The sequence below is a fragment of the Diplotaxodon limnothrissa genome, linkage group LG5, assembly GCF_057381915.1.
Source record: "Diplotaxodon limnothrissa isolate DT_005_m linkage group LG5, D_limnothrissa_male_GT1.1, whole genome shotgun sequence".
Classification (NCBI taxonomy): domain Eukaryota; kingdom Metazoa; phylum Chordata; class Actinopteri; order Cichliformes; family Cichlidae; genus Diplotaxodon; species Diplotaxodon limnothrissa.
Window position 1 is genome coordinate 39,254,535 of NC_140600.1, and position 18,861 is coordinate 39,273,395.

The 18,861-nt window shown below is 45.5% G+C and overlaps 2 protein-coding genes across 2 annotated transcripts; one reads left to right on the forward strand and one right to left on the reverse strand.

The window, feature by feature from the left end:
• Window positions 1-448: 448 nt before the first annotated feature.
• Window positions 449-5,409, reverse strand: LOC146632880 (CD276 antigen homolog). The gene is made up of 7 exons (XM_085353608.1): window positions 5,361-5,409; window positions 4,039-4,056; window positions 2,491-2,829; window positions 2,281-2,316; window positions 1,200-1,484; window positions 959-1,090; window positions 449-537 (listed from the first exon to the last, which is right to left on the reverse strand). The coding sequence occupies exons 1-7, from the start codon at window positions 5,407-5,409 to the stop codon at window positions 449-451; spliced, it is 948 nt and encodes a 315-aa protein (XP_085209734.1).
• Window positions 5,410-7,805: 2,396 nt separating this feature from the next.
• On the forward strand, window positions 7,806-11,466 carry LOC146632881 (CD276 antigen homolog). The gene is made up of 6 exons (XM_085353607.1): window positions 7,806-7,872; window positions 9,081-9,419; window positions 9,580-9,615; window positions 10,411-10,695; window positions 10,805-10,927; window positions 11,378-11,466. The coding sequence occupies exons 1-6, from the start codon at window positions 7,806-7,808 to the stop codon at window positions 11,464-11,466; spliced, it is 939 nt and encodes a 312-aa protein (XP_085209733.1).
• Window positions 11,467-18,861: the final 7,395 nt, after the last annotated feature.

An 18,861-nucleotide genomic window follows, 5' to 3' on the forward strand; every position in this document is an offset into this window, starting at 1 on the left:
AGAAATGTTAAAAACAGATGTGAACACCTCCAATGCAGACAGACGTTCCTCCAACAAGTCGACTCGACAGGAAGACAAAAGAAAAAGTCAATCTCATCAAGTTTAAATACAGTCAAAGGTTTGCAGGAAACTTTGGTTTGTTCTGACAACAACGTGAAGCTGAGTGATATTTGAAGAAGTCAAAGCAGCTTTTTACCATCTGACATCTAAAAAGTAGAACCAGTTTGTGCAGGATCACCAGCACCTGCAGCAGGTTTTGGAATGAAACACTTACAGTTGACATAATCAATATGATCTCCTTGACTCATCACAGACTGCAGTGTGAAACATGGAGACACAACGAGACGGATTTAAAAAATAATAATAAAAGGGATGAAAAAACAAAATATTAAAAAAGTAATGTTGACCTCAGAGATATGAATCCATTTCCCTGAAATATACAGACACACTACAGCTGTGACGTTAAACAGTTTGTGAGTGAAGCGTCACCGTTACAAGCTTCCTTAGAAGGATCGTCTCTCTGGTTTCTCTGAGAAGCTGCAAAAGCAGAAAAAGTGAGAACATGAAGGATGAGATTATAACATCATGTCTCTGCTTTACTCACAGATGGAGAGAAGCAGCAGTTTGTGGTAACTGTGGTACAAAAACATGTAGTCAGAATAAAATGATGATTTTAGGTTTGGTGGCATTATGTGAAGATGAACAGCTCCATGTTGACATGAACGTGCCTGAAACTATCAGAATAATCCTGCTGTGCACACTCTGACTTAGTGTGTACACCAGGATTATTAATTATTAATAATTATGAGTTTTTATTTTCCTGTTTAAAGCAAAGGATTCAAACATAAAATGTCAGGAATGTGAACTCGACACTGATCAAATCATCTGTTATATGGCTGTCTAACCTTACAGGTATATGAAATAAATCATAAATAATAAATCCATTATTCTGACTCACCTTTCTTGTGTTTTCTGATGCACTTTGCAGCTACAAATAGAGCCAGAGTTGCAGCGACAGTCAGAACTCCAGAAAACCACAAACCTATGAGCACACCGACTCCACAGTGGGACTTCACCTCAGACGTTTTCTCTGAAACACATGAAAGTTCATGCAGGACTGTAGCAGGACGCCACACACAGCACACTGGATACACACAAACATTAAACACAGTCTAAACAACGACACAATAAGATCTTACCACAGTAACGCACGTCGATCTGATCACGGGTCACATGGCCCATCTCCTCCTGCGTGGCTACGCAGTGGAAGAGGCTGCTGTTTGTCCTGGTCACCGTGGTGAGGAGGGTGATGTCATAGCGCTCTCCTGTGCGTGACACCTGTGGCTCCTCAGCAGGAAGGATGTTCCCATCGCTGTCCCTCCACTCTACTTTAGGCTTTGGAGAAGCACCTCTGACCTCACACTTCAGCAGCGCCTCGTCCTCGCTGATGTTCAGGATCCCAACAAACGGCTTCGGAGCTGCACCTGTGAACACAGCATGAAGCTGCAGTTACAGCACAAATGTGCTGTCGTGCTCTCATGTCCTTCTCTTTCCTGATGGAGATGTCGACACATCGTGTGTGAGAGCAGAGAAATAACAACCTTTACTACATGTTACAGCAGAGTTTGGGAGGACTTTCATTTATCAGCACAAACAGGAAACGTCCTGAGTCCAGCTTCACAGAAGTAAAAATGATGTCATCATTATTGAGCTTTCAGACAGGTTGATTTGTTAGACTGTGACCCAGAGTGTGACCTTACAGACTGATCAGAGAAATCTGAAGGCTTGACTGAGAACATCACTGATTTCTACATCTGCTCTCTGTGTGCTACGACTCTGTGCCCCAGAGGGAACGTACCATTACTCACACATTTGGACACCAGCACAGGTTTGATCCCAGTCCACACAGCAGCCTCTACAAACTGCACATGTAGAGCTCAGTGACATCAGAGTCAGGCTCAGCACCGACTCCTCTGATGTACAGGGTGGGCCATTTATATGGATACTCCGTAACAACATGGGAATGGTTGGTGATATTAAAGTCCTGTTTGTGGCACATTAGTATATGTGAGGGGCCAAACTCCTCAAGATGGGCGGTGACCACGGTGGCCATTTAGAAGTCGCCCATCTTGGGTACAACTTTTGTTTTTTCAATAGGAAGAGGGCCATGTGACACATCACACTTATTGGTAATGTCACAAGAAAAACAATGGTGTGCTTGGTTTCAACGTAACTTTATAACAGGTTACAGATGCACACATCAGTGACATCATCACTCACCTGGGATTTCTCCTGATCGATCTTTCAAGGTGAGTTCTGAAAGGCAAAAATTAAACATGTGTTTTTTCACACAGCATCATGAACTCATGATGGAGCTGATGTTTCTGCATCACCTTTGTGAGCATCTCTTGGTTCAGGTAACAAACTGATGAGGTGACAGCTTCCAGCAGAGTTATTAAAGGGTTTATTTTCACGATGCTTTCTACTCACCAACAACAAGTTTAATGCAGAACCTTTGTTCTGGCTGCAGATGTGGAAAATCACAGGTGTAGTCTCCACTGTCAGCCACCGTGGTGTTTCTGATGATGATGGAGGCGTTACCAAACTGCAGCTCTTGTGGGAAATGTGAGACCCGTCCTCTGAAGTGCTCGTCTTGACCTCGACGTCCATTATTGTAATGAAGGCCTCCATCATACATGAACACCTCCTGTTTATTTGGTGCTTTTTTCCTCCAATCAAAGAGCTTCTGTTCAAGGTCCTGATTGGTGCTGAGGGAGCAGGGTAAGATGACATCACTTTCTTCTGAGACAACCACTGTGACTCCTGGACCTGAAGAATGAAGCATGTTTGATTCAGTATGTTGAAATATGCAGTTCATAGTTTGACTGTAGCTCAGACTCAGTGTGTTCAGATATTTTACTTCACTTGTCTGTAGCTCAGGTCACTGATAAGTCCAACATACAATCTACTGTGATAGGATCAGCTCTATCGTCTTGACGCCTGCTCAGTCATCCAGGTAAGCAGATGGCAAAAGGTGGATTCTGTTCATCTGTAAGCAGCGTTTTCAGTGGGAGAACTGAACTGAAACTGAAAGCGCGTGAACAGGTGATCAGAATCAACCTTTTGGGATAAACTTTTGCCATCTGGTTGCTTCTGATAGAATACAGGTTTAAGGCATGTCCTCATTGCTTTAATACTTCTAAATAGAAGCTGTGCTGTGGGCAGAACTTTGTGCCATTAGAAACTGAATTTAAATAAGTTCAATTCAAATTACAAAGTTCTGCCCATCTATCATACTATGTTTCATGTAAATGTATAAAACAACTTACTGTGAAATAACATTTTTCCTCACATTAACATTTATGTGTACCATCATTAATCCTCATAATCTTATCAATAATACTGATGTCTGTCAAAACACATTCCTGGAGACGTTACAGTCATTACAGCTTCTCTGCACTGCTTTAACACACTGTTAGAAACAGAAACCCCACTTTGTCAGTCACAGCACTATTTTAGTGTTAATTATAATCAATAAAAAAAATTAGATTTGAGGCGACACAGAGGGGTGTAGGGGGTGAGGAGGTAGAGAGTGCTTTGCTTTAAATTTTGGGGGGTTTCCATCAAAGAGGAGCTTCAATGATCAGAGAAGCTGCTGCTATTGTAAAAAGAAAAGACCCAGCAGAGACTTTATTTCCTCAGGATACTGAAGAAGGTTCACCTGCTGCTGGAGCAGCTTCTGTCCAACAACTATCACTGAACTCCATCCTTATTCTATTGTATTCTACTGATCCGTGTTTATCAGTCTAAACTAAACGCTGCTGACTGTACCAGAAAGCAACAGAATATTTCAAATGAGCTCCAAAAACTGCAGACAGAAGTTTTCTTTAAGTACTTTTACTCCAAGTACTGTAAGACCACCCAGATGTACTTAAAGTGAGCGATAAAAGGATCCAATTCCTGCATTCCTCATTTCTGCAGAAATTTAGAATATTTTCGCTCAGAGCTTTAAATATTTACTGTCATTAGTTTTCTTACACTTTTCATTTCCTATAACTGCAGATACTAGTGATGTGACGTTCTGTATCGAGGCTTCGGAGCGTGTGTCGAGTAATGGAGGGGGCGTTTCCGCGAAGCGCGTATCGAGGCTTGCTTCATTTATGGGAGGAGCTGAAAATGATGACGTCCGAAGCCTCGCTGCCCGGCTGTACCACGTGTCTGGTTCATGAAGCGGTTCGAACTTTGCCGCGAGATATGACAGCGATATAAACCCCTCAGACTTCATTCAAAAATGTGGGTGTTTGATGGAGAGTTGCGGTTAGTGAGAGTTTGGAGACCGTATGGAGGTTTATGAGAGTGAGGAAAGTCAGGAGAGAATGGAGCCAGCTAAGAAGAGGAGGATGTCCTCCCCTGTGTGGGAACATTTTGATCTTATTCCTCCCAACAAGGTATGTAAATTTCTACAGAAGATGTATTTTCATGATACTGATGGTGCAATACAATTTATGTTGAGCTGTCTTGACTTTTGTACAAGGTGAAGTGTTTGCTATGTGCCAGGGAGCTGGGATATAACAACAACACCTCATCCATGCTTAGGCACTACAGAGCTTTGCATGAGAATAAGGGGAACACCGATCGTGGAGCAAGACCAGGTGAGCCATCAAATGCAATGATAATATAGGATGCAGTAATGTTACTAAATGATATAACAATATTATACAACTGTTATAAGTTACGTGTGTGATATTTATATTTGTGCTTTATCTTTATTGTCTTTCCTCAGGAGAACAATCTCAAATAGATGAAGACCTGGTCAGCATGGTGATTGAGGACTCCCAGCCATTTAGCATTGTGGAGGACAAAGGATTCAAAAGATTTGTTAAATCATTAAATCCTAGCTATGTTCTCCCCACTAAAATGTCATAAAAGCAGTGAAAATTTAGTTTTTACAGAATAAAATGTGAACAGGCAGGACTGAGGCTCAAAGCCTCAGTGTGTAGCTGTCCATACCTCAACGTTACAAAAGCACAACCACTGTCCACACCCCAACCACACCTCACCTCACAGTAAATGATCATTTCCATTTCAAGCATTTCCAAATAATCATTTCCCATACTGCCAGTATAAATATACACAGTGTACTGCCATCACTACAATATACATGTTTTACACACTCCTTTTGTTGTTGACATTTACAGGCTGTGTGCAAAATGCCACACTCTTCAAATTCATGCCAGCTATTATTTTTACGTCCAGTAGGTGTCCTGCTAGAGCAAATGAAGCTTCATGAAGCTTCGCGTTGGGGTGAACCAATTGGATGAAAAGCTTCAGTGCTTCATGGGGCTTCATCTGCCCATCACTAGCAGATACAGTCAGGAGACAGATGCACAAAATCCTCACAGACTTCATTTCAGCAAACTGAAAAAAGCAACGGCAGACGGATCGGCCAAGAGCGGGGAGCTGCTCCGAGCGAAGACGAGAGGAGAGTTACAGAGCGCGAGCTGACCGGGCTTTATATACGGCGAAAAAAGCTCCCGACCGACAGAAATGTTCCCGACCGACGACGGACCGCCTCTTTCCCCGGCCGACGACGGCCCGCCCCTTTCCACGCCCGACGACGGCCCACGGCCCGCCCCTTCCACGACCAACGATCTCCCCGACCGACCATCTCCATGTAGTGTTCCCAACTTAGCGACTTTGTCGTTATATTTAGCCAGTTTTCAGACCCCTTAGCGACTTTTTTTTCTAAAAAGCGACTAGCGACAAATCTGGCGACTTTTTCTGGTGTTATTGGAGACTTATTTATGACGACTTTTTGACATGAAAGCGCGGATCGCTTTTACTCTCAACAAGCAGCGGTGCTGCCGTGGGCACCTCGCCCGTTCCAAAGCGCTCACGGGCGGAGGATAGTCCTCCCCCCGCTGCTATCAGGGCAGGAGATGTTCACGCCTGTGCGTCTGAACTGCAAATGAATCGCGCATGAGCGAAGCCGCTGCTCCGCACTGACTGTAACGCAGTCAGTTCTTCTTTTACTCTTATGCCGTTTTGTGGATCACGAGGTTTAAAACTACTTATAAACACACACAAAGTAACTCCACCAGAGTGCCTATTTCAGGTCACTTTTGCCGGTCCAAGCCCGGGTAAAGGAGCAGGGTTGGAATTGTGACATTAAAAAAAAACAATAATTGCTTAAAGAAATTTAATTTGTAGTTCTAAATAAACTCTAAACGCATTTAGGACATTTTTTACTCACTTTATGTCTCTTCCACGATGTTATTTCTCTCTCCAACAACGTAGGATGCAATTATATTAGCATGACCAATTATGCAAATTAGGCGATGACGTCATTTAGCGACTTCTAGCGACTTTTAGGACAGCCAATAGCGATTTTCCTTACTGAGGAGTTGGCACCACCGGCTCCCCGCTGTAGACCGCAGTCGGTCGGTCTGCCGTTGCTTCTTTCAGTTTGTTGAAATGAAGTCTGTGAGGATGCAGCAGTCTGTCACTGAAGCAGCAACATTTACATGCATGGGGTGGGAGACTCTGTCCATCAGAGATGCTATTTTGGCCGGAGTCCTTCTGTCTCCCACCACCTGCACTGGGTCCAGGGTGCGTCCCAGAACAGAGCTGGCCTTCCTGATGAGTTTATCCAACTTCTTCCTCTCAGCTGTTGATAAACTGTGAGACTGTGAGTGTGAGAGCCCCCGGCCTATTCAGCATGAGTAGGACGAGGGGGGGGGGTACGTATGAAGAGTAAATGTTATGGGCGTTATACAACAGAATCATATGTATAGATTAGTTTGAACTAACAATAAACTAACTAACTAACAATAAATCATGATGTTGACATGATGAATGTATATGAATCAAGAGTAATAACATGAAAGAAAAATGACTCGTATGTGTATGAAACTTAGGAGTTTTAGGGGAAGTTAGGCAGCAGCAGAGTTGGGTGTGGTAAAAAGAGGAACTGTAGTGCTGTGCTAATCAATACTGAAATATCGAGTCCTCTGATACCAGTAATTTATGTTCTAGAATCGATTCTCATATTAAAATATAGATGTTTTAGTAATTTAGGGCAAATTTGTAGTTTATCATTTGGATTGTCTACATTGGAAGGAACTACTTCCTCTTCCGCCTTTCGTAGTTTTAAACCTCGTGATCCACAAAACAGCATAAGAGTAAAAGAAGAACTGACTGCGTTACAGTCAGTGCGGAGCAGCGGCTTCGCTCATGCGCGATTCATTTGCAGTTCAGACGCACAGGCGTGAACATCTCCTGCCCTGATAGCAGCGGGGGGAGGACTATCCTCCGCCCGTGAGCGCTTTGGAACGGGCGAGGTGCCCACGGCAGCACCGCTGCTTGTTGAGAGTAAAAGCGATCCGCGCTTTCATGTCAAAAAGTCGTCATAAACAAGTCTCCAATAACACCAGAAAAAGTCGCCAGATTTGTCGCTAGTCGCTTTTTAGAAAAAAAAGTCGCTAAGGGGTCTGAAAATTGGCTAAATATAGCGACAAAGTCGCTAAGTTGGGAACACTACATGGAGCTGGTCGGTCGGGGAGATCGTTGGTCGTGGAAGGGGCGGGCCGTGGGCCGTCGTCGGGCGTGGAAAGGGGCGGGCCGTCGTCGGTCGGGGAAAGAGGCGGTCCGTCGTCGGTCGGGAACATTTCTGTCGGTCGGGAGCTTTTTTCGCCGTATATAAAGCCCGGTTAGCTCAGGCTCTGTAACTCTCCTCTCGTCTTCGCTCGCAGCAGCTCCCCGCTCTTGGCCGATCCGTCTGCCGTTGCTTTTTTCAGTTTGCTGAAATGAAGTCTGTGAGGATTTTGTGCATCTGTCTCCTGACTGTATCTGCAGTTATAGGAAATGAAAAGTGTAAGAAAACTAATGACAGTAAATATTTAAAGCTCTGAGCGAAAATATTCTAAATTTCTGCAGAAATGAGGAATGCAGGAATTGGATCCTTTTATCGCTCACTTTAAGTACATCTGGGTGGTCTTACAGTACTTGGAGTAAAAGTACTTAAAGAAAACTTCTGTCTGCAGTTTTTGGAGCTCATTTGAAATATTCTGTTGCTTTCTGGTACAGTCAGCAGCGTTTAGTTTAGACTGATAAACACGGATCAGTAGAATACAATAGAATAAGGATGGAGTTCAGTGATAGTTGTTGGACAGAAGCTGCTCCAGCAGCAGGTGAACCTTCTTCAGTATCCTGAGGAAATAAAGTCTCTGCTGGGTCTTTTCTTTTTACAATAGCAGCAGCTTCTCTGATCATTGAAGCTCCTCTTTGATGGAAACCCCCCAAAATTTAAAGCAAAGCACTCTCTACCTCCTCTACCTGAACACCCCTCTGTGTCGCCTCAAATCTATTTTTTGTATTGATTATAATTAACACTAAAATAGTGCTGTGACTGACAAAGTGGGGTTTCTGTTTCTAACAGTGTGTTAAAGCAGTGCAGAGAAGCTGTAATGACTGTAACGTCTCCAGGAATGTGTTTTGACAGACATCAGTATTATTGATAAGATTATGAGGATTAATGATGGTACACATAAATGTTAATGTGAGGAAAAATGTTATTTCACAGTAAGTTGTTTTATACATTTACATGAAACATAGTATGATAGATGGGCAGAACTTTGTAATTTGAATTGAACTTATTTAAATTCAGTTTCTAATGGCACAAAGTTCTGCCCACAGCACAGCTTCTATTTAGAAGTATTAAAGCAATGAGGACATGCCTTAAACCTGTATTCTATCAGAAGCAACCAGATGGCAAAAGTTTATCCCAAAAGGTTGATTCTGATCACCTGTTCACGCGCTTTCAGTTTCAGTTCAGTTCTCCCACTGAAAACGCTGCTTACAGATGAACAGAATCCACCTTTTGCCATCTGCTTACCTGGATGACTGAGCAGGCATCAAGACGATAGAGCTGATCCTATCACAGTAGATTGTATGTTGGACTTATCAGTGACCTGAGCTACAGACAAGTGAAGTAAAATATCTGAACACACGGAGTCTGAGCTACAGTCAAACTATGAACTGCATATTTCAACATACTGAATCAAACATGCTTCATTCTTCAGGTCCAGGAGTCACAGTGGTTGTCTCAGAAGAAAGTGATGTCATCTTACCCTGCTCCCTCAGCACCAATCAGGACCTTGAACAGAAGCTCTTTGATTGGAGGAAAAAAGCACCAAATAAACAGGAGGTGTTCATGTATGATGGAGGCCTTCATTACAATAATGGACGTCGAGGTCAAGACGAGCACTTCAGAGGACGGGTCTCACATTTCCCACAAGAGCTGCAGTTTGGTAACGCCTCCATCATCATCAGAAACACCACGGTGGCTGACAGTGGAGACTACACCTGTGATTTTCCACATCTGCAGCCAGAACAAAGGTTCTGCATTAAACTTGTTGTTGGTGAGTAGAAAGCATCGTGAAAATAAACCCTTTAATAACTCTGCTGGAAGCTGTCACCTCATCAGTTTGTTACCTGAACCAAGAGATGCTCATGAACTCAGCTCCATCATGAGTTCATGATGCTGTGTGAAAAAACACATGTTTAATTTTTGCCTTTCAGAACTCACCTTGAAAGATCGATCAGGAGAAATCCCAGGTGAGTGATGATGTCACTGATGTGTGCATCTGTAACCTGTTATAAAGTTACGTTGAAACCAAGCACACCATTGTTTTTCTTGTGACATTACCAATAAGTGTGATGTGTCACATGGCCCTCTTCCTATTGAAAAAACAAAAGTTGTATCCAAGATGGCCGACTTCCAAATGGCCACCGTGGTCACCGCCCATCTTGAGGAGTTTGCCCCTCACATATACTAATGTGCCACAAACAGGACTTTAATATCACCAACCATTCCCATGTTATTACGGAGTATCCATATAAATGGCCCACACTGTACATCAGAGGAGTCGGTGCTGAGCCTGACTCTGATGTCACTGAGCTCTACATGTGCAGTTTGTAGAGGCTGCTGTGTGGACTGGGATCAAACCTGTGCTGGTGTCCAAATGTGTGAGTAATGGTACGTTCCCTCTGGGGCACAGAGTCGTAGCACACAGAGAGCAGATGTAGAAATCAGTGATGTTCTCAGTCAAGCCTTCAGATTTCTCTGATCAGTCTGTAAGGTCACACTCTGGGTCACAGTCTAACAAATCAACCTGTCTGAAAGCTCAATAATGATGACATCATTTTTACTTCTGTGAAGCTGGACTCAGGACGTTTCCTGTTTGTGCTGATAAATGAAAGTCCTCCCAAACTCTGCTGTAACATGTAGTAAAGGTTGTTATTTCTCTGCTCTCACACACGATGTGTCGACATCTCCATCAGGAAAGAGAAGGACATGAGAGCATGACAGCACATTTGTGCTGTAACTGCAGCTTCATGCTGTGTTCACAGGTGCAGCTCCGAAGCCGTTTGTTGGGATCCTGAACATCAGCGAGGACGAGGCGCTGCTGAAGTGTGAGGTCAGAGGTGCTTCTCCAAAGCCTAAAGTAGAGTGGAGGGACGGGGATGGGAACATCCTTCCTGCTGAGGAGCCACAGGTGTCACGCACAGGAGAGCGCTATGACATCACCCTCCTCACCACGGTGACCAGGACAAACAGCAGCCTCTTCCACTGCGTAGCCACGCAGGAGGAGATGGGCCATGTGACCCGTGATCAGATCGACGTGCGTTACTGTGGTAAGATCTTATTGTGTCGTTGTTTAGACTGTGTTTAATGTTTGTGTGTATCCAGTGTGCTGTGTGTGGCGTCCTGCTACAGTCCTGCATGAACTTTCATGTGTTTCAGAGAAAACGTCTGAGGTGAAGTCCCGCTATGGAGTCGGTGTGCTCATAGGTTTGTGGTTTTCTGGAGTCGCTGCAACTCTGGCTCTATCTGTAGCTGCAAAGTGCATCAGAAAACACAAGAAAGGTGAGTCAGAATAATGGATTTATTATTTATGATTTATTTCATATACCTGTAAGGTTAGACAGCCATATAACAGATGATTTGATCAGTGTCGAGTTCACATTCCTGACATTTTATGTTTGAATCCTTTGCTTTAAACAGGAAAATAAAAACTCATAATTATTAATAATTAATAATCCTGGTGTACACACTAAGTCAGAGTGTGCACAGCAGGATTATTCTGATAGTTTCAGGCACGTTCATGTCAACATGGAGCTGTTCATCTTCACATAATGCCACCAAACTTTATCAGTTAATATTCAAGGTTCTGAGCATTAAATCATCATTTTATTCTGACTACATGTTTTTGTACCACAGTTACCACAAACTGCTGCTTCTCTCCATCTGTGAGTAAAGCAGAGACATGATGTTATAATCTCATCCTTCATGTTCTCACTTTTTCTGCTTTTGCAGCTTCTCAGAGAAACCAGAGAGACGATCCTTCTAAGGAAGCTTGTAACGGTGACGCTTCACTCACAAACTGTTTAACGTCACAGCTGTAGTGTGTCTGTATATTTCAGGGAAATGGATTCATATCTCTGAGGTCAACATTACTTTTTTAATATTGTGTATTTTCATTCCTTTTATTGTTTTCTGTCTCGTTGTGTCTCCATGTTTCTCACTGCTGTCTGTGAGGAGTCAGTGAGATCATATTGATCATATCAACTCTGTTTCAATCCAAAATCTCAGGGACTCGAACCACAAGGAGCAGATTCACCACATAATGCCTTAAAAATTAGCAGAAAGCCAACTTTGAACACAAAGGCAGCTTATGAAATGTGGTAATAATGGCTGCTGTGTGTTAAAGTGGTGGTTATGAAGGTGCTGACTGCAGGTGCTGGTGATCCTGCACAAACTGGTTCTACTCTTGTAGATGTCAGATGGTTGTAAACATCAGTGCAGCAGAGATTCTTCATTCAGGGAAACTGACTGTACGTCAGTGTGAAAGCTTTTAGAAGTTTGTTCACATCTGTTTGTTAATTTCTCAGGTTGAAATCTGTTTTTATTCAGAGTCATCAGCAGCTGTGCCTTTCACAGTGATGAAGTTTGTGCTGTTAAAACTCATCATGATGCATTTAAGAATCAAGCTGCTGTCAAAATGATGGATATTTTTGTGTTTTTCATGATTTTATGAAGCAGTTTGATGCTGATTTTATAATATTTGTATCGCACTTTTTAAAGTTTTCCAAATAAACACATTAAACTCTAAACTTGTGGCGGACCACCAGGTGGCTCCACTCACACACAAGTTGAAGGGAAGTGTGGGGGCGGAGATTTTGGCGCTGACTATATGTGAAGTTCTGTCAGTTAATAAAGTTGTTGGAGTGAGACACTGAGACCTCTCCTGTCGTTGTTACATACCTCCACATTGGTGACCCCTGTAGTGAACATGCTACGGCTCGACGACGAAGCCAGCTCTGGCCTGGAAGCATCGGCGGCCGCCGGACCTTCACCTCCGCCGATGGCTGCGTTTGCTGTGGCGCTTAAATTGCCGGATTTTTGGCTTCACGATCCTCCTTCATGGTTCATGCACGTAGAAGCTCAGTTTGCTCTTCGTGGAGTTTCAGCCGACGACACTAAATACCACCATGTGGTGGCCTCACTTGACCCGCTGTCAACCCGCCGTGTGATGACTCTCCTCCGGGATCCCCCAGCCCAGGGCAAGTACGCCGCCCTCAAGGGGCTGCTGCTGCGGCGTTACTCCCTCTCTGATGCTGAGCGGGCCGAGAAACTCCTTTCCATCGCGGGCCTGGGCGACGGCACCGCCCTCGAGCTCATGGAGAGCATGCTGTCCTTGCTGGGTGCGGAGGACGGAGGATTTCTCTTCACCCACCTCTTTCTTCGACAGCTGCCGGCTCCAGTGCGCGCTGGCCTTGCCAACTCCCCGCTATTGGCCACGAAGGATTACCGCTCCCTTGCGGAAGAGGCGGATCGCATCCTCCTGGCTACCAGGACTTTCGGCGTCCAGACGGTTATTCAGGACCCACCAGCGTTTTCCCCCTCCCCCTCACCGATGCTCCACGGGCCCTCCGACTCGTCCACTGTGGCCGGAATCGCTGCACGGCGGCACCGCGGAAAGGGGCTTTGTTTTTATCACCAGCGTTTTGGAGCGAAGGCACGGCGCTGCCTCCCGCCTTGCAGTTTCCAGACCCAGGGAAACGGGCATGTCAGCGCTCTGTAGCAGCCGCGACCGCTGGCAACAAGGAAAGGCTGCTTTTCTTAGAGGACTCACGCTCGGGGAGGCGTTTCCTGGTGGACTCCGGCTCACAGAAGAGCCTTCTTCCCCCGGCTGGCTCGGACAGGCTAGCTGAGGGTTGCGGGCCATTGCTAACAGCGGCTAATGGCTCTCCCATCAAAACCTTCGGTGAAAGGTTGGTGACTGTTTGCTTTCACGACCATGACTTTCAGTGGAACTTTGTTGTTGCTGCTAGCTCTGTGCCTATAATAGGCGCTGATTTTCTTTGTGCTCACGGACTACTGGTTGATGTGGCTAACAGACGTTTAATTGATGCTGTGTCCTTTTCCTCATTACCCTGTTTGACTCGGGGTGCTCAGCCCGTGGTGCATGCTAACTCAGTAGATTCGGGTGACGTTTTTCAGTGTTTGCTTTCTGAGTTTCCCTCACTCACTGTCCCCACTTTGTCGAGCACGGTGACGAAGCATGGGGTGGAGCATTACATAACTACAGTAGGGCCCCCGGTGTTCGCGCGCACGCGCCGCCTCGACCCCGCCAAACTGGCTGTCGCTCGGGAAGAATTTGCCACCATGGAGCATCTGGGCATCGTGCAGCGTTCGAACAGTGCCTGGGCTTCTCCGTTACACATGGTGCCTAAATCTGATGGTCGGTGGCGACCTTGTGGGGATTTCCGCCGTCTTAATAATGTCACGGAGAACGATCGTTATCCCATTCCCCACATCCAAGATTTTTCCGCCCATCTTGCGGGGACCTCGGTTTTTTCTAAGATCGATTTGGTACGGGGATATCACCAGGTTCCCGTGCGCGCGGAGGATGTCCCCAAAACCGCCGTAATTACACCTTTCGGCCTTTTCGAGTTTCTGCGCATGCCGTTTGGCCTGAAAGGTGCCGCCCAAACCTTCCAGCGGTTGATGGACTCGGTCTTGCGCGGGCTGCCCTTTGTTTTTGTATATCTTGATGATATACTGGTGGCCAGCAGCTCGAAGGAGCAGCACATGTTCCATCTGCGTCAGGTTTTTCAGCGTTTGGCGGAGCATGGACTGATTATTAATCCGTCTAAATGCCAGTTTGGGTTGCCCGTTCTCGATTTCCTTGGGCACCGTGTTTCCGCCGAGGGCGCGGTTCCGTTGCCTGACAAAGTCCGAGCTGTTTCAGAATTTCCGCGTCCCACGACTGTTAAGGCACTGCAGGAATTTTTGGGGATGGTGAATTTTTACAACCGTTTTCTCCCCAGAGCGGCACATCTGCTGAAGCCCCTTTATGGGGCGTTAAAGGGTAAAAAAGCTAATGACCCCGTTGACTGGTTTCCGGACAGCATCCAAGCGTTTTCTGATGCTAAGTCAGCGTTAGCTAATGCTGCCCTTCTGGCCCACCCATCCCCCTCAGCGCCGATTGCGTTGACCACTGATGCGTCGGACATAGCGGTGGGTGCGGTGCTGGAACAGCGAATCTCGGGTGTCTGGCAACCGCTCGCCTTTTTCAGCCGTACGCTACGTGACAGCGAACGCAATTACAGCGTTTTTGACAGGGAGCTACTGGCGCTCCACCTGGCGTCTCGTCATTTCCGGTTTTTTCTCGAGGGTCGTCACTTTACCGCATACGTGGACCACAAACCCTTGACGTTTGCCATGTCCAAGGTTTCCGATCCATGGAGTGCACGCCAGCAGCGCCAGTTGGCAGCCATTTCTGAGTTTACCACGGACATTCGGCACGTGGCTGGTAAATCCAATCATGTGGCTGACTGTTTGTCCCGTGCGCTGGTTTCTCCCGTCTTTCTCGGCATAGACTACTCCGCCATGGCTGCCGATCAGAGCGGTGACCCTGACATCCTCGCGCTTAAATCCACCCAGACGGGCCTCATACTGGAGGACAGACCCGTGCAGGACGGTGGTCCCCTCCTCGTCTGTGACGTTTCCACCGGCCGCCCTCGCCCTGTGGTTCCCGCTTCCTGGCGTCGTCAAGTTTTTGACTCGGTACATGCTCTCTCTCATCCAGGGGTCCGGGCCTCTGTTAAACTGGTCAGCTCTAAATTTGTTTGGCCAGGCCTTCGCAAATCTGTTAAGGAATGGGCGTCGGCGTGCATTCCCTGCCAGCGCGCGAAGGTTCATAAACACACCAAGGCGCCCCTGGAGCCGTTCTTCATACCCGGCAAACGTTTCGATCATGTGCATGTCGATCTGGTGGGTCCCTTGCCGCAGTCACAAGGTTTTACGCACCTTTTGACTGTTGTTGACCGGACCACCAGGTGGCCGGAGGCGGTCCCCCTGGCGTCCACTACCGCAGCAGTGGTGGCCAAGGCGTTTTTGTCGACCTGGGTCTCGCGTTTCGGCCCACCCGCGGACATTACGTCAGACAGAGGCCCCCAGTTCATTTCCGAGCTTTGGTCGGCCATGGCTGATGGACTGGGGGCTAAAGTCCATCGCACAACCGCATACAACCCGCAGGCTAATGGGATGTGTGAACGGTTCCACCGGTCGCTGAAGGCTGCCTTTCGCGCCTCCTTAAAGGATGGCAATTGGGTTGACCGCCTCCCGTGGGTTTTGCTTGGGCTGCGCTCTGCGGTTAAGGAGGATCTCGGCGCTTCCCCAGCTGAGCTAGTGTTTGGTCAGCCCCTCCGCGTGCCTGGAGAATTCTTGCCTGAAAATCCTCCTCCCTGCTTCGATCCATCGGTGCTCTCTCTCACCCCGCTTTTGCACTGGCTTCGGGTTCCTGGTCCGGTGCACCATTGCGTACCTGACACCTTTGTTCCAAAGACTTTAGAGACTGCTAAGTTTGTTTTTGTCAGGCACGATGCCCACAGGACACCGCTGCGGCCGCTGTATGACGGCCCGTTCAGGGTTATTGAACCGTGCCAGAAACATTTTGTTTTGGATTTTGGGGGTCGAAGGGAGACTGTGTGTGTTGACAGACTTAAACCAGCACATGTTCTTCCGGACAGTGATGTAGTGCCGGCCCAGGCCCCTCGCCGTGGCCGACCTCCTGCGCTGGGGTTGACAGTCTCTGGTTTTCCCCCCAGGACTACCCCCGGACCACCAACGTTTGAGCCTCCTCCTGCCTTTCCTGCTCGCCTTCACCAGCCTCGTTCACAGGATGGACCTTCCTCTGCCTGTTCTCTCCCTCCCAGGTTCAGTCGTGCGGGTCGTTTGCTTAGACCCAGGGTCCTGGACTGAATGGAGACCTGACTGTGTGTTCAAGGGGGGGTATGTGTGGCGGACCACCAGGTGGCTCCACTCACACACAAGTTGAAGGGAAGTGTGGGGGTGGAGATTTTGGCGCTGACTATATGTGAAGTTCTGTCAGTTAATAAAGTTGTTGGAGTGAGACACTGAGACCTCTCCTGTCGTTGTTACATACCTCCACAAACTCAACTTTTTCTCGCTCAGCACCACAAAGCTTAATTATTACTGTCCATAAATATAGAAATCATTTGTAAATTCTTTTCAAATGATAAAAATAAAGATTTTAAATTGTATTTTTCTGATTTTGTTTAATAAAGAAGTGGGGAAGGTTTGACCATGTGATACAACTACTGCATACAGTTAGATCCATAAGTTCTGGGACTAATTTTTGGTAACCTTTCCTCTGCACAGACACAGCGGACTTTAAAACACTCAGGACTGATTGACCTGCACACTTTCAGTGGCGCCTACTGTGGCGCAGCAGTTGGGCCTCCTCCGCTGTCTCTGCGCACTGACACTTAAGCCCCTCCCTCTGCACTTGCGCTTCGGCCGCACTCGGTCGGTCGTCGCTTTCATCAGTTTTGTTGAAGTGAAGTGAAATGGTAGTTTTTATGTGCATTCAAAGTTCACCCTGCCAATCTTCCATTTATATTAGTGAGACATTTATTTCCTTTGCAATGTCCGTTTTATTTCTTTTTGGTTTATTTATTTCTGATGTTTGCGCTGTGGACAGTTTCAAATAAAGCGATAAAAATCTGAGTGGGAGAGGCAGATAAATACAGATCACAAGGGATGAAATTTCTCCACACACACACACACACACACAGTGAATCACACCCTGAATGAGACGAGCGGTGTGGCGCTATTTATTTACCTGGCGGCGCACACCACGCATGCGCATGTTTGATTTTTCTCTAGCATTTTCAGAGTGAATTTAAGAACATAAAAAATCTGACATTTCTTACACGCAGCTTCCGGCTCTCTCCTCTTTAATGTGTTTTCTCTCCTTTTCCTTCTCTCCCGTGGAAAAAGCTTGGACAGCTTCATGTCTGCTGGGACGAGGTGCTGAGAGTGGGTCACTATTGCTGTGTTTATATTAGCAGTCATGTGACACTTCTTTGAAGAGCTGATGATCAAACTGAGGCAAAGCATTTAAAAACAGAATGACAACATCAAGTGCATCAACACTTTTCCAAAACTCAAATTAATCCAGATACAATTAAGAATCAGACAGAAATCCTCTTGTTAAATGGCCACAATCATATTATTAGTGGCTCAGCAGAAACATTTACACACAAACTGGAGATATGAACAATACACAGAAGGAGAGGCAGACTTGCCAGATAATTTTTAATAATACAATAGGCTTCTATACACACCTGTGTTTTCACTCTCAGGTCTGAAGTTGTCTTAGAACTACCTTTTCCAATATTTTGGATATAAAAGGGAGTTTGGAGATCGGCCTGTAGTTAGTGAGCATTAGGGTCAATGTTGTTTTTCATAATAGGTTGTACAACAGCATGCTTGAAGACAGACTGTATACAACCTGATGACAACGATGCATTCAGTAAAAGTAGGACCTATAATATGTGAAGCTCCGGGGGAACCAGAGATTTTAAGATGATCAATTATAGCAGCAAGAAGAATTGTTTTATTTAAAAACTCTGACACAAAATTTGTTTCACATTATTATTCACCAATTTATTTATTCAGTTCTACACATTATATATATAATCCGCCTCTCTGAAAGTGCAGTGAGAGGATCTGTGAGGTTTGGTTGATCATATAGTTTAATACATAAGAACAGCATCTCTTTTCTGTACATCAAAAACAGCACCTGCTTTAAAGACCACATAATGTTGCAGTTATAAATATCCATACAGACACAATAGCTATAAAAGACAGTTTTATGAACACAATGTCAACAGCACCTCATTCATCCTTTTTTATATTAAAAAATACTTTGTCTTAAAGTCCAAATACAAAAAAGCAACAGTGCTAATAATAACATAAAATAAATTAATCTCATCAAGTTCATGTTCAGGTTACAACAGTAACCAAAGGTTTTCAGGAAGCTTTGGTTTGTTCTGATCACCATCAGCTAAAAGTAACATTAACCATTATTAAAACCAGCATCACAACCTGCTTTACACAATAATAAAATACACAGTATAAAAGAAGCAACATCTGGACTGCAGCTGGGCTCTGAAATATGTCCTCATTACTTTTAACAGTACAAACATCATAACTGTCACAGCTTCTAATATCTCTGAATAAAAACACAGTTTAGGATCACACAGCAGGACTCTGCTCGGCCTGAACACCACCTCAGGTGTCCTCGTAACTCGCTGCACTTTCATTAAAGCTTTTTTCTGGTTTTGTCAGCTTACTTCTCACTCAGAGTGGATTTAACAGCTGACGTTTCACAGCCCACAGTGAGCTCACAAAACAACTGAGACTACAGATGAGTCGATTATGTTGACCTGAGATCCAAACGTAACTGAAATGTACCTTTGTGCACA

Coding starts and splice junctions, on each gene's coding strand:
- LOC146632881 (XM_085353607.1), top strand. CDS start 7,806: ATGAAGTCTGTGAGGATTTTGTGCATCTGTCTCCTGACTGTATCTGCA. Junction 9,616..10,410: donor TCGATCAGGAGAAATCCCAG/GTGAGTGATGAT, acceptor CTGTGTTCACAG/GTGCAGCTCCGAAGCCGTTT. Junction 10,696..10,804: donor GATCGACGTGCGTTACTGTG/GTAAGATCTTAT, acceptor CATGTGTTTCAG/AGAAAACGTCTGAGGTGAAG.
- LOC146632880 (XM_085353608.1), bottom strand. CDS start 5,409: ATGAAGTCTGTGAGGATTTTGTGCATCTGTCTCCTGACTGTATCTGCT. Junction 1,091..1,199: donor GATCGACGTGCGTTACTGTG/GTAAGATCTTAT, acceptor CATGTGTTTCAG/AGAAAACGTCTGAGGTGAAG. Junction 538..958: donor CATCAGAAAACACAAGAAAG/GTGAGTCAGAAT, acceptor CTGCTTTTGCAG/CTTCTCAGAGAAACCAGAGA.